The following is a 13,547-nucleotide window of genomic DNA, read 5'->3' as shown; positions in this document are numbered from 1 at the left end:
GAGATGTGTGGTAAACAATCACAGTATTCTTGCTTGGAGAAGCCCCATGGACAGAGGAGCCTGGCGGACTACAGTCTAGGGGGTCACAAAGAGTCGGACACAAGCACGGCACAGTTCAGATTTATTTCATGTTTTGCAATTACTTTATATCAATCAGAATAGAAAACAGTGTTAGTAACAATCAAGTTGAGAAAGGATAGTGGTGACTATGCTGTCACTAAACAGAACGACTGTTAGCCAGAATGCTAAAGTGCTTTCAAACAAAGCTATTCACTGTACATGGAAACCACCATGGTCTTAGGTTAATCATTTACATTTTTTTCTTTTGCATGCTTGTGAGCCAAGCAGACTCAGTGGTACTATCTTAAATGGTCTAAGATAAAATTTTGTTACTCTGCTTAGGGAAAAGATTAGGTTCATCATCAAACATTAATATTCTTGGTATGAAAGCTAAATTGAGGCACTGTTCTTTCTCTCACTGGGAAAAACAAAAAAGGATTCTTTTGAATATTTATCCAGGTGTAAGGAACTGGATAGGGTACAGTGGTTTTTAGGATTAAGAAGTGTGCCTGGGAAGAGAAAGAGAAGTTAAAAGTCTATGAAAGTGGAGAGGAATCGGAGTCATTCAAGCAACAAAAAGTATTTTTAACTTCTTGTGAGCAGTCCAGTCATGCAATTCATTTTATAAAAGTCTGGATCGATGATGACACCCTCTCATGCATTCCTTGGAAAAAAAAATAAAAGTCTGGTGGTACCGATTAGAAAGCCTTGTAGACAAACCCCAGACTGTCTGTCAGTATCCATGGTCTGTGATACTTCTATAAGCCACGCTATTTTAACAGGTAAAAACAAATCTAAAAAGATATTTAAAAATTTTTCTTCTCTGATGCCAAAAAGGAATGAGAACTGCTCCCACTTTTTCATAAAATATTTTCTTTTAAAAACTTGTAATTTAAATCCTTTTTCTCTGTTTTGGAGATGTATGCTAATATTTTTAAAAAAGTGAATGAACCTTCTGCCAGTTTTCCATCCTAGGACTGTCTTCTGGGGGCAGGGCTGTTGAAGCCACTTTGAAATGTGAGCATTTCAGGGGCACTTTGTCTTCCTGATGTTGGGAGTTTAGCCTAAGGACTTGGCTCCAGGTAGTAACTTTCTGTTTGTCACAAAGATATGAAAAGTTTTAATTTCTTTTGGATACAGACAGTTAACATGTCAAGAATGGATCATATCTGCCTGGCTATATAAAAGGGTGAGAGGTCCCTGTCTCAGCAATCTCTTTAGTGACCTGCCTATAATGTGCATCACAGTCTGATTTAACGCTGATTCAATAATTATCTGGGATTATCTGAGTTGGCAGGTGATTTTACTTTGTTATGTTTTCCCAACGTGTTCCAAAACCAGATGAAGTACTAGAATTTATCAGGAAGTCTTATAGTTACCCAGAAAGAGAGCTATTGCTATCTTTGTTTTAACAAGGGGCAAAGTTGAAACATAAAGGGAGGGCGCTGTGAGTCAGTGGCAGAACTAGGAATGGACCAGCAGTTCAAACTCTGATTTTGAATGAAGAGGAGAAAGAAAACACAGAAATGCCTCATTTATTCCCCCACATAATTTAGTTTGATTTTCAAGTTAAGTGAACCAGCTTGCCCTACAGGTCAATGGAATACAATGCTGCGTCATTTTCAAGGGTGGTCACCCGTGGAGCATAATCCTGTAATCCCGCTTCTCGCACAAATTCAGACAAGGTCAAGGAATCAGACTTAACTCCACTATGACCTTTTCTCTCTAAAAATAAGCCAATATTGTCTCTGTAGGGAAGGCGGATGGAGCGTGTGAATAATGGCTCTTCAATTCCCAGCAGCTTCTGGGTATGCCGAGAAATTACCTGTAATGCAAGGATATTCTTTTAATGGGAATTTCCTGAAAACACAACTAAAAATCGAGTAAGTTTTACTTAGTTTCATAGACCTCTTGAATGCCAACCCCTCAAGCTAATTCTATGAGGAAATAAAACAGTGAATACACTGAAAGGCTTCCCACCCTGACATTATCAAAACACATTTCTTAAGAGAAACATCACATGATTTATCTTTCTAAAAGTACCACTTAAAGATGTTTCTAAGCCCTTGGATCAAATAGGCACAGATGGGTTCATTTCTTTTTTTTTGGCTGAGCAATCTGACCAATGATATGAGCAGATAATATGTTCAGATTAGGAGCCATGACTTTCTCTAGGAAGGTTAATAAATAACTTGTCTATAAGAGGCTCAGTTAATAATCAACTAAGAAAAAAATAATTACTCAAACAGTTATTCAATGCATTGGACTGGAAATAAATCTCAAACACTAAAAAGCAGACATTAAAATCCCAGTTAAAATTTATTAGTGCTTATACTTGTGTATTTTTTAAAAATACTTTTGCCACAATTTTCAATGTCTCTAAAATATAATTTGTATTCACTGAGTACCATGCCACTTGATATGCTCGATTAAACTGTCATTACACTTTCAAAGTCTACTTTTAATTGTAGATCTGCTATAACATTGCTATTTGAATTCATATTCTGCCTCTGGGTGAGAATGTAGTCCATGAGACTGCTGCTAGAACACAGTCAAAGGAGTATTTGGAATGAATTTGCATTTGTTTAAAAATACTGGCCATAGTTACAAGGCTGTAAAATTCACACCACAGATATTTCTAAGCCTGATGCAAAACTGCCCATAAAGTGCATTTTAGATAAGTAAGATAACTTTCTTCTCAAATCTTACTTAAATTGGAGTTGTTCAGACTCTAGGGATGGTTGTAGGTAAAAGACAGAGTCTTTATCATTGCCTTGCATTCCCAGCAGGAATACTAATTGAGGTCTGTAGTCACTGAGATTTCAAGATTCAAAAGACAAACACAGAGGAGTTCCTTAAGCTGAGTTTCAATTAAACAGGGAAGAAATGGAGAAATAGGAAATCATCATTAGAATAACAGCAATAACTGATGCAGGGAAGATATATTGATGAATGCTAAAATTATCAGGCAAAGCTTTAAGGTGAAACAGGTAATTTGCATAGCCTCAAACTACCTCCCCCGGTATGTTTAATACTGTGGTATTTACTCTAGGTCTGTGCTGTGCTGTGCTTAGTCGCTCAGTTGTGTCCCACTCTGCGACCCCATGGACTATAGTCCACCAGGCTCCTCTGTCCATGGGGATTCTCCAGGCAAGCATACTGGAGTGGGTTGCCATGCCCTCCTCCAGGGGATCTTCCCAACCCAGGGACTGAACCCAGGTCTCCCACATTGCCTGCAGATTCTTCACTCACTCCAGGAGGGGGAGCTTAATTCTCCTCCCTTTGACTGTGGGCTGGCCTCAGTAACTCACTTTTGATGAAGAGAATATGAAAGAGAAACACAGTAACTGTGGTGAAGAAATTTGCAGACACCACCTTAACCCAGTGATCAAAGTTAACATCTCCAATAATAGACCATGTCAATGCCATGTACTACCTCTATGATTGAATGATATCATCATCTATGTGATGGTTTCCCCACAAAATATAATTTCATGGGAAACATGAGACAAACTGAGGGAAATCTACAAAATACCAGGCTACTACTCTTCAAAGTGTCAAGGTCATGAAAGACAAAGAAAGATCAAGAAATTGTCCTATATTGGAGAAGACCAAGGAAAACAGGACAGCTAAATGCAATCTCCAACTGGATCTTGGAATGAGAAAAGGACATCAGTGGGAGAACTGTAGAAGTCTGCATAAAGTCCATAGTTTGTTTAATAGTTCTGTGCTGGTGTTAATTTCTTAGTTTTGATAAAGGTATCCTGATTACATAAGATGTGAACATTAGGGGAAACAGGGTTAAGGTACATGGGAACTCTCTGTACTATCTTTGCAACTGTTCTGTGAAACTAAAATTACTTGAAAATTAAAAAAAGTTTTTTTCATTTAGTGACAATTGCTGACATGTTGTTTGTGACATGAGTTGTGCTATTTAAGCAGCTTGCAACAAGGCAGGTGTAGTAAAATTGCTGAGATATTATAAAGCTGATAAGGCTCTACTTTGAAATATACAATCAGGCATATAAAAGGAATGTGCAATTCATCTGTTCTTCTTCAAATATTTGTCACAGAGTTATCTGTTATCTTTTGTTCACTTGGAGTGCACGGTTAAAAATATTTTGAGAAATATTTTTTTAAGACAGAAAGCTAAAGTAAACACAGTGCTATCTTGTCTATTAATAGCTTGTCCCTAGAATAAGTAGGGACAAAAAAAGGACAATATAGAAATATTTTCTCCTTTTTACCAAACGAGTGCATCACTACAAATGGGAAACACAGGAGAGCAGTTTCCAGAGCGCTCTTGGCCAGGGAAGAATAATAATTAGTGCTTCTTTTCTTCTGCACTCCTCCCAGTTTAACCTATACATTTAGCTCTTCTCTGGTCATCTTAGTATGTCTTAGGAAGGACAAAGGGAAAGGTGAGTTATTTCTGTAGAGGAAGTATGAGTAGTTGCAAAATTATGAAAGTAAAGGGAAGTTGAAGGGAAAAGAAATTGGCCATGAATTAACTGCAAGGCTTATAAATGGGGCTTCCCTGGTGGCTCAGATGGTAAAGCGTCTGCCTGCAATGTGGGAGACCTTGGTTCCATCCCTGGGTCAGGAAGATCCCCTGGGGAAGGAAATGGCAACCCACTCCAGTATTCTTGTCTGGAGAATTCCATGGACAGAGCAGCCTAGCAGGCTATAATCCATGGGGTGGCAAAGAGTCGGACACGACTGAGGGACTTCACTTCACTTATAAATGGGAAGCACAGTTTACATGTGATCCAATTTCTTAGCAGCCATGTCCAAAATTCTGTACACTCAAGCAACCTGTCCTGACTCCTCCCAATCTCTAAAGCCTGTGAACAATGATAATTGAGAGTTGGCATGAAAAAGATAACTACATTGCTTAAGTGTTGTTATGAGATAAAATGGTGGATGTACTGTACTAGTGCGATAATTACAATGGTGGGGTAACAAACGCTTAGTATATCAGTAAGGAAGATATCTGTGGTATGCTTAAGGTCACGTTTGATCTCTAAAAAGTTACCTGTATCATAGTGTATAATTAGCTTTTTTTATGTGGACCTGTCAAGCAAAGCTTATCTAACATACCTGTATGAATATCTTGATCTTTGTTACCCTAGTAATTTCAAGGAGAGGCCATATTTGTCTACTGACTTTGATACTAAGTATTCCAAAGTTTGCTTATTCAAACTTCTTGGAATATAAGGAGAGACTACTGGGTTCATCGTTTACTCTTGAGGATTTCAGAAGATATTTAAAACCTCTTGCTTCTTGCAAGACTAGAAAAAGCATAATTAGAATTTTTATTATTCACATGTACTTTTGGAATGAAAATGTCAAGAAAAGCAAAATGACTTGGCAGACTCAACACTTTCTCATGATGAAAAGTTGAAGTTTTTGGTATTTAAATGTTTTAGGAATTTATATTACAAGTTACTGTACTAGTGCATTTTTGCAAAACTTTTGCAAAAACTTTTGCATTTCTGTTCCTTATTTTTATTTAGAAAACTGAGTACATTATATACATGAGTAGAAATTAGAGCTCATTAGAGCTCATAAAAATGGTTGTATTATCTTTGAACATAAAAAGGATAAGATATTTACCTGGTAGTACTTGGTAGCTACATGAAAGCATTATTGTAATTAATCAATCAACTTATTACAAAAAAAATTTGTAATAAGTTGTCCTTTTCTATATTATGTATATGTGGGTTCACAGTTACAAAATTATTCATTTAAAGAGGCAATATTAAAAAAAAGAGGCAATATAATGTAGTGGTTTAAATAGAGCATGGATTGGGATATTACACAGAATATATTTGAATCCTGGCTCTTATTATCTGAATGATTTTGTGTAAGTTGCTTCACCTGTCTGGTCTCAGTTTTCTCTTCTGTAAATGGGGATTAAATGAAGTAATAGATGTATGGTGTCCAACATACAGTAAAAACTCAGGGAGGACAGCTATTGATTGAGTACAAGAGACTAAATGTTCACTTAGGACTATGTATTTAACAATTTAAAGGATTTCTTTATATCTTGTCAGAAAAATGACTTTATGTATTAACAAGGATAATTTTCTTACTTTCTAAATCATATGACTTATGGAATTATATAGTTCTAAGGACTGATCAAGAGTTACCTATGGGGAAACTCCTTGGCAGTCCAGTGGTTAGTACTCTGTGCTACTGCTGATGAGAACTCGGGTTTAACCCTTGGCCAGGGAACTCAGATCCTGCAAGCCATGTGGTGTGGCCAAAAAATAAATAAAACTCACCAAATTCCCCTTGGGTGGGGAAAAAGAAAAGAAAAAAGGAGTCACCTAGGGAACAAATTCCAGGGCCTACCCGAGACCTGAGGAATCAAAAGCTCTGGAGCCTGAAACCCAGGAATCTTTTTTTTTTTTTTAATCTCATTTGATTCCAAAGCCTATCCAAGACTGAGAACCACTGAGGCAGAGCATTTATGGGCAAAAGTGTAATGAATGAAACCACTGGTATGTTGAGGTGGGAGGTATTCAAGCAAAGGTTAGAAATGAGATTATGTGTGGGAAGTTTTGTAGACTACAAAACACTATACATGGAGGGTACTGTTATGCAAAGATAATCATGGACTGTTGGTGCTGGAGAGATCTTAGGAAACTGAGGTCCAGAGAGGTTAATGTAACTTGTTTCAAAGTTAGGGAATAGAGCAAGCAAAATGCATATGGTTTTTTGTTTTTTGTTTTTTTTTTTAAGTGACATATGGGTGTTAGAGACATAAAATGCAGGACAGCTTTGGAGGTGAAGCTACCATGGGTTGGGAAGATCGGGAAAAACTTCCTGGGGAGATGAGAATTGACTGGGGTCATGAAGGATGACTAAGATTCATAGTAGTCATGCAGGGGGAGGGGGAACTAAGCAAAGATGTATTAATAGGAGGAAGAATGCATCAGACAGGTTTGCGAGGGTGTGAGCTTGACCTGTGAGGCTGGAGCAGGAGATTCATGGTGGTGGGAGAACACTCGTGGAGGATCCTGAATCCTAAGCTAAGGAGTTGTGTGTGTGCTTAGTCGCTTCAGTCTTGTCTGACTCTGCGATCCACGGACTGTATCTAGCCAGGCTCCTCTGTTCATGGGCCTTCTCCAGGCAAGACTACTGGAGTGGGTTGCCAAGCCCTCCTCCGGGGGAATCTTACCAACCCAGGGATTGAACCCAGGTCTCTCGCCTTGCTGGAGGATTCTTCACCGTGTGAGCTACAAGGGAAGCCCACCACTGTGAAGCTAAGGAGTTGAGACTATCTAAAGAAGGCTTCTGAAGAGAACACTGTAAATGGTTGGAAAGTGACAGTCTAAAATCAGGGCCCTTGAATCCAAAGCGCCTATGCTGTGCTACATTGCTTCAGTTGTGTCCAACTCTGTTGTGACCCTATCGTGAGCCCGCCAGGCTCCTCTGTCCATGGGATTCTTCAGGCAAGATTCCTGGACTGGATTGCCATGCCCTCCTCCAGGGGATCTTCCCAACCCAGGGACTGAACCCATGTCTCTTATGTCTTGTGCATTGACAGGAGGGTTCTTTACCACTAGCACCACCTGGAAAACCCCCAAAGGGCCTATAGACAGAAGCTAAAAGCAGGCTACTGGAATGTTGTGTATATTCTAGTAAAGGTCTGATAAATGTCTGAACAAGTGGGAATGGAGAAAACCAGATGCTATAGGAGGAGAGACAGTTCTTAGGATCTTTGTGGGGAATCAAAGGAAAGAGTGGAAGCAACCACTTTGAGCCTGGGGGACTGGGAGTATGATAACACCACTGGCAGAAATCAAAGGCCAGGTTGGAATAAAAGGAGGTTGGTTTGAGATAGATGGTAGTACTGCTGCAGTGCTCTATCAGGAAACCATACACAACTCACCTTCATGTCCTCAAAATCTGTTATCCCCATCTGAGGGAGGTTTGAGCAGTTTACATGTATGAGTTTTCGGCCACTGATGAAGTTTGTGGTAAAACACTCCTGTCAGTACAATGAGAACATTACTCAAAAGATGGATGGCAAATACAGGAAGAAAAAGCAAGAAAGAGAAAGGGAGGAGGGAAGGAAGATAAGAGGCAAGGAGGGAGGAATAAACAAATCATGTTTGTCGCTAGTGCTATACTGAGAAGAAATAATTTTAATAATCCTAATAATCCTATGTATTTTAAACTCTTGATTAAATTTCATACTGCTGCTTATTATTATTATTTTTTTGGGTATGATACAACCAGTGCTTCTTTCTTACCTGAACTACATTTTTAAGTACAGAAGTACCAAAGATTTCAGATCTTGTGTTGTTTGTAGTAGCGTAAGAACATAGTTGGCAGTGAAATAAGAGGATTTACTCCATTTTAAAAAGAAAACTAGTCTTGGTTAATTGGCTATAAAAATTAGTACGGGTGGGTAATCACAATACCATATAATACATTTGGGGTAGACACTAAGACTAACAATACAAGTTCAAGTTAAGGAAGCTTCTAATAAAAACAAAGTACCAAAAAGTCTACCTCAGGGACTTCCCTGGTAGTCCATCCAGTGGTTGGTAGTGGGAGATGGATGCAGGTTCCATCCCTGGTCAGGGAGTTGGGATCTCACATGCCACGGAGCAGTTAACAAGCTCATGAGCTGCAATGAAGACCCAGTGCAACCAAAAAATAATGTTTTTTAAGCTTAAAAAAAAAACCCAAACCAAAAAAATCTACCACGGATGAAATCTTTTTAGAAATACAGATTTCTATGAAAAGAAGCCTACATAAATTAGTCTTTATTCAAGGATTGTAGAGAAGTATAATCACCGTGATGAATAGGAAAAACAAATGTGAACTTGCCCTCATCTCCCAATATACAAATATATGTATATATCTGTGGAAAGGCCAAAATTAAAATCCAAGTTACCTCTACCATTGTCCATGCCTGTCCTACACTTCTTCCAGTGAAGATACAAAATCTCAGGTAAGGATAGAGGAATAAGAAGTAAAGGAATGAGAGTATGTAACACACACAAACAAAGGTTATTTTTGTGTACCTTGTATTGAGGGAAGCCTAGCTGGCAAATCCAGTTGGCAACTTTTTCTGGGCTCCATTGAAGGTACTCAAATTGTAGATCAGAATTTTTTTCTGGCTGGGTGTCTCTATCTTTATGTACCAGTTTCATTGACTCTAGGGACAGATCTTGCTTTTCACCAGAGGACTCTTTTAAATCCCTCTGAGACTCAGAGAAAAAGGAGAATAATTCATAATTGGTATCAGAAAGCTGGAACAGATTTTGGAGTTCTTTAGAAAACTCATAATCTATATTCACTGAGTCTACTTCACTTACTGGAAGAGGCTCTAATACATAGTCTTTTGAAACTTTAGTTCCTTTGATTAACAACTTTCCTATTGGATAGTCAGAGTACTCAGGCTCATCCCTGTCAACAGAATGTTTAAATTTGATTGCTTCTGGCCTGTCTTCCTTGGCAAATTCTACAAGTGTCTCTCTTCTAAGTAGTCGTCTGGTTTTATCCAATAACTCTAAATTTATCTCCCTAGTTGGCTCTGTTTGTGTCTTCTCTTGCACCTCTGGTTTGATCTGTGGTGGCACTTGACCTGTTTCTTCAGTTTTCTCTGGTTCTTTCTTTGAAAACTCTGCTTTAGTTTGTTCTGGGGGCTCTGGACCTTTCTTCTCAGTTGACTTTCTTAGTGTCTCCTCTGATCTGAACTTCCGTAATGGTGTTAGATCTGTCTCCTCGGTTGACTTTTTCTGCTTATCTTTTTGATCTGCTGGTTTGGTGTCCTCTGGTGGCTCTAGAACTCTCTCTGCAGTTGACTTACTTTGTGTCTCCTCCTGAACTTCCGGTGTGGTCTTTCCTGATGGCTCTGTAACTGTTTCCTCAATTGGTTTTCCTGATTTTTCCTCAGAAGACTCTGATTCGATCACTTCTAGTGGCTCTGGAGTTTTTTCTTGTGTTTCCTCAGTAGCCATACTTGGTTTCTCTTCTGGAAACTCTGGTTTGGCCTGCTCAGGTGACTCTGTCCTTTTCTCTGTAGGTGACTTACTTTGTATTTCCTCTGGATTCTCTGATGTGGTCACCTTTGGTGGCTGTTGATCTGCCTCTTCAATTGATTTTCTTGGTTTCTTACCTGGAGGTTCTGGTTTGGTTGGCTCTGTAGGTTCTAGACCTGTCTTTTCATATTGCTCTCTGAGTGGCTCCTCTGGAACCTCTGGTTTGCTCTCTTCTATGGGTACATCCTCAGGAACATCCGGTTTGGCTTCCTCCTCTGGTTCCTCATGCTTTCTGTCCACGGGGATTTGCAATTCCTTGAAAAGCTCTCTTTCTATCTGTCCGAAAGTCTCTGATTTTACCTCTAGGGGAATCCCTAGCTCAACCTCGCTGAAAAGGTCTGTCCTGAACTTGTGGGGAACCTCTTCCTCGGACGTCCAGGTTGGTTTTAGGTGAGGAGGCACATCTTTAGCACTCTCTGGTGTCTTCTCTTTGAAGGGCTCTTCTTCTGTCTCTGGCTGTGGGTCTTGGTCAATCTCTACAGGAATCTCTGGGCCTGCCTCTGCCACGCTGCCTGGTTCGATGTCTTCGGTCACCTGAAGAAAGTGAAGTTTCGGTCTCTCAGTCTTCAGGTTTTCATTTTCCTCAGAGGGGGAATCGTAATCCTCTGGGACTTCAGCCATGACTCAGATGAGCGGTCGCGCCCAGGCCGCCTAGCAACTCCAACTTCCGATAGCGTCTCTATGGAGACCACGACTTCCGGCCAGGTCTCAAGGAATCTTCCCCTCCCCGGGTTTTGTTTGTTCTTTCAAGCACTGACTAAAAATCTGCCACGGCTGACTGAACTGAACCCCCCTCCCCACCCCGCCCCCCGAGCCCGAGTCGCCAGCCTCAGCTAACCAGAGCTCCCGCGAGCGCGCGGGGGCCGGCGCGCTGCCCCTTCCGGCTCGCGAGCTCCGCTCGGCTCTTCGCAGCGGAGCTCGGCCTTCGGCTGTTTCCGGAGCTCCCGGCGGCTGGCGGCAGAGGCGCTGCGGGCGCTGGCTGCAGATGTCGGACCCGCGGGCCGCTGAGGGGCCGGGCGTCTGGAGCCCCGCAGCCCGCCGAGGGCCGGCGCACGGCCTCGGGGACGGCCCGGGAGTGGAGGGGAGCCAGGCGGCCGCCTCAGGTACGCAAGGCCGGGCGCCGGCGGGTGCGTGCCGCCGGCCTCGGGGCCCGGCGCTTCGGCGCGAGGCTCGGGTGAGCTCCGTCCCGCGATGCCTGGAGGAGCGGACCGGCCTGGGGGGAGCCCCTTCGCGCGCGGAGCCCCTGCCTCGGCTCTTGGATCATCCTGTGCCCAGCACCCCCCATCCCGGCCGCTGCCATCCTCCGGGCTTGCTCTTCGCTCGAGATTATTTTCTACTTCTGTTTTCGAAATGCCTTAGTTCCTGCCCGCTTCCTTTCTTAGATCAACCCCGATGGTAGTGACCGAGCTGCTGTGTCCCCGGCGACCCTTCAGCCTTCAGCACACGCCCGCCCATCACTCCTTGGCTGCTGACCCCCGACCCCGCCGCCCCGGCTGCCCCGGCTGCCCCCGGGTTTCTGGCTCCCCGTCCTGATCCTCACCTCTGTCTCAGGTCCCGACTTTCTTCCACGCGCCTCTCCGCCCCGCATCCGAAGAGGCAGCCTCGCCTTCATCTGTCCAGAATCCCGTTTGCTCAAGCCTCCTCCCCCCCGCCACGCCCTGCACCTAGGCCCCCCGCACCTCACCTCGCATCCTTTTCTCTCCATCAAGAGTGGGCGAGATGAAAAGCAGAGTTGGGAGTTATGTAGGCTCTGGGGTCTCTTTGAATGAACATAGCGGCCAAGGCAGGAAATAGCGGCCAAGTAGGAACGTTGTCGACCTCCCTTATTCTCCGGGACCCTCTTCTTCTTGTTCAGGAGACTTATCTCGTTTCTACCCACGCTAATTTTCTCTGTGTGGATTGCTACACTGTCAGTGTTCGAAGGCGAAAGTGTCCCGCGATTGCACTTTTACCTTTCATGTCTCCTTATCTCTACACGGAATGCAACTGAAAAGATGCGCCTTTGAAATACAAAAGGGTAGGTGGGGAGAGAACTGGTCTCCCCAATGAATTAACTTTCCAGTTCTGAAATTAAAATCGACCCCATATAGTACAGGTGGTGCCATAGTGCCTGGGTTGGAGGCTGAATCTTTCATTTACTTGGGCAAGTTACTTTTCTATTTGTTTCCTCCTCTATAAACTGAGGGCTCTGTAGTACCTGCCTGAGGGACTGCTGGGAGGACTGCATAGACTAGTGTGTATGAGGCACTTGGTGCCTAGCCCAGGGTATGCACAGTTACTGTTGTTACCCATTACTGTGAGAATAAGGTCTGTTTTTGCTCACCGAAACTCCACCTGCGGTTAGAGGTGTTCTTGAATGTGTATCTTCCAGCATGGTGACTTTCCTTGTCTTTTTCTTCTGCCCTAAATAGCTCCCCTTTCCTAATGGGCCAAAGTACTTGGGACACACACACACACACACACACATCCACACCGCTTTGAATCACCTAGCTTTTTCCTTTTCCTGTGACTTTATGTTCTCTTACTTCAGAAAGTTTAACAATTTTTGGCTTTTTCCTTCTTACGAACTCTGATGCTTTATAGTAAATCAGGAATGTTAAGCCTACTTTCTGAAAGATTGAGCAAATGAACACTCAGGATGTCTCATTAACATCTGTTCCTTGCATCTATCAATATTTATAAATTAAGGCTTTTTTTTTTTACTTCCTCTTTAGATCTGTGTGGCAAATATACCCAAGCATTTTAAATATAAAGGCCTTAAGAACAGTTCAGAAATATGTTGGAGGATAGTGGGTTTGTCTCTGAGTGTGTCTCTCCCCAGCCCACCCCTTGTAATTGGTTCCTGCATTCACATTTTCCTCCCAGGACTTGATAGAAATACTTATGATTACTTCCTTCCTCTTGCCCTCAGAAAGCAGGGTGAGTGTTGTTTTCTTTTATGTTGTGTAGGGGTTTGTTATTGTGGTGCAGAACAACCTCTTCCCCTTGAGGTAACATTTGTTGCTAATAAAATAGCTAATAAAATAATAGTAATGAGAGCTTACACTAATTGAATGCTTACTCTCTGCCAGAATGTGGAAAAAGACTTCCTTGTATTATCTGACTTAATCCTGTCAACAGGCATTTCCTCCCCATTTTACAGCGCAAGCTACAGCTGAGAGAGGTTAACTTACTTGCCCAGGTTAGGTGTGGAGTTTTCACCATCTGTATGAAATTATTACTTTGTTTTGATGAAGTTCCCAATAGTTTATTTATTTTTTGGCTGTTAATCAAACATTGATATTCTCGGGCAGGTAATGGTCTTTGCCATCAAGGGGTTTTTAGTTTGGTAAGATGAGAGTGCCCAGGAAGAAAAATCAACAATTGAAAACTTCATATAATTGGGTGTCTTTTATTGCAGTTATTTATGTGCATACCCCCAGG

At 42.0% G+C, this 13,547-nt stretch overlaps 2 protein-coding genes across 2 annotated transcripts in view; one reads left to right on the top strand and one right to left on the bottom strand.

The window, feature by feature from the left end:
- Positions 1–105: 105 nt before the first annotated feature.
- On the bottom strand, positions 106–10,839 carry SAMD15 (sterile alpha motif domain containing 15). The gene is made up of 3 exons (XM_043472647.1): positions 9,105–10,839; positions 7,961–8,059; positions 106–1,885 (listed from the first exon to the last, which is right to left on the bottom strand). The coding sequence occupies exons 1-3, from the start codon at positions 10,743–10,745 to the stop codon at positions 1,649–1,651; spliced, it is 1,977 nt and encodes a 658-aa protein (XP_043328582.1). The 5' UTR covers positions 10,746–10,839; the 3' UTR covers positions 106–1,648.
- Positions 10,840–10,882: 43 nt separating this feature from the next.
- TMED8 (transmembrane p24 trafficking protein family member 8) overlaps positions 10,883–13,547 on the top strand; it is a 32,762-nt gene continuing 30,097 nt past the window's right edge. Inside the window, exon 1 of the mRNA XM_043472650.1 lies at positions 10,883–11,227. Coding sequence (XP_043328585.1) covers positions 11,110–11,227 — 118 coding nt within the window. The 5' untranslated portion in view covers positions 10,883–11,109. The remainder of the gene's footprint in view (positions 11,228–13,547) is intronic.

The sequence above is a fragment of the Cervus canadensis genome, chromosome 6 (assembly GCF_019320065.1).
Source record: "Cervus canadensis isolate Bull #8, Minnesota chromosome 6, ASM1932006v1, whole genome shotgun sequence".
In the NCBI taxonomy this organism is placed as follows: Eukaryota; Metazoa; Chordata; class Mammalia; order Artiodactyla; family Cervidae; genus Cervus; species Cervus canadensis.
This window is presented reverse-complemented; position numbering and strand designations above follow the sequence as displayed.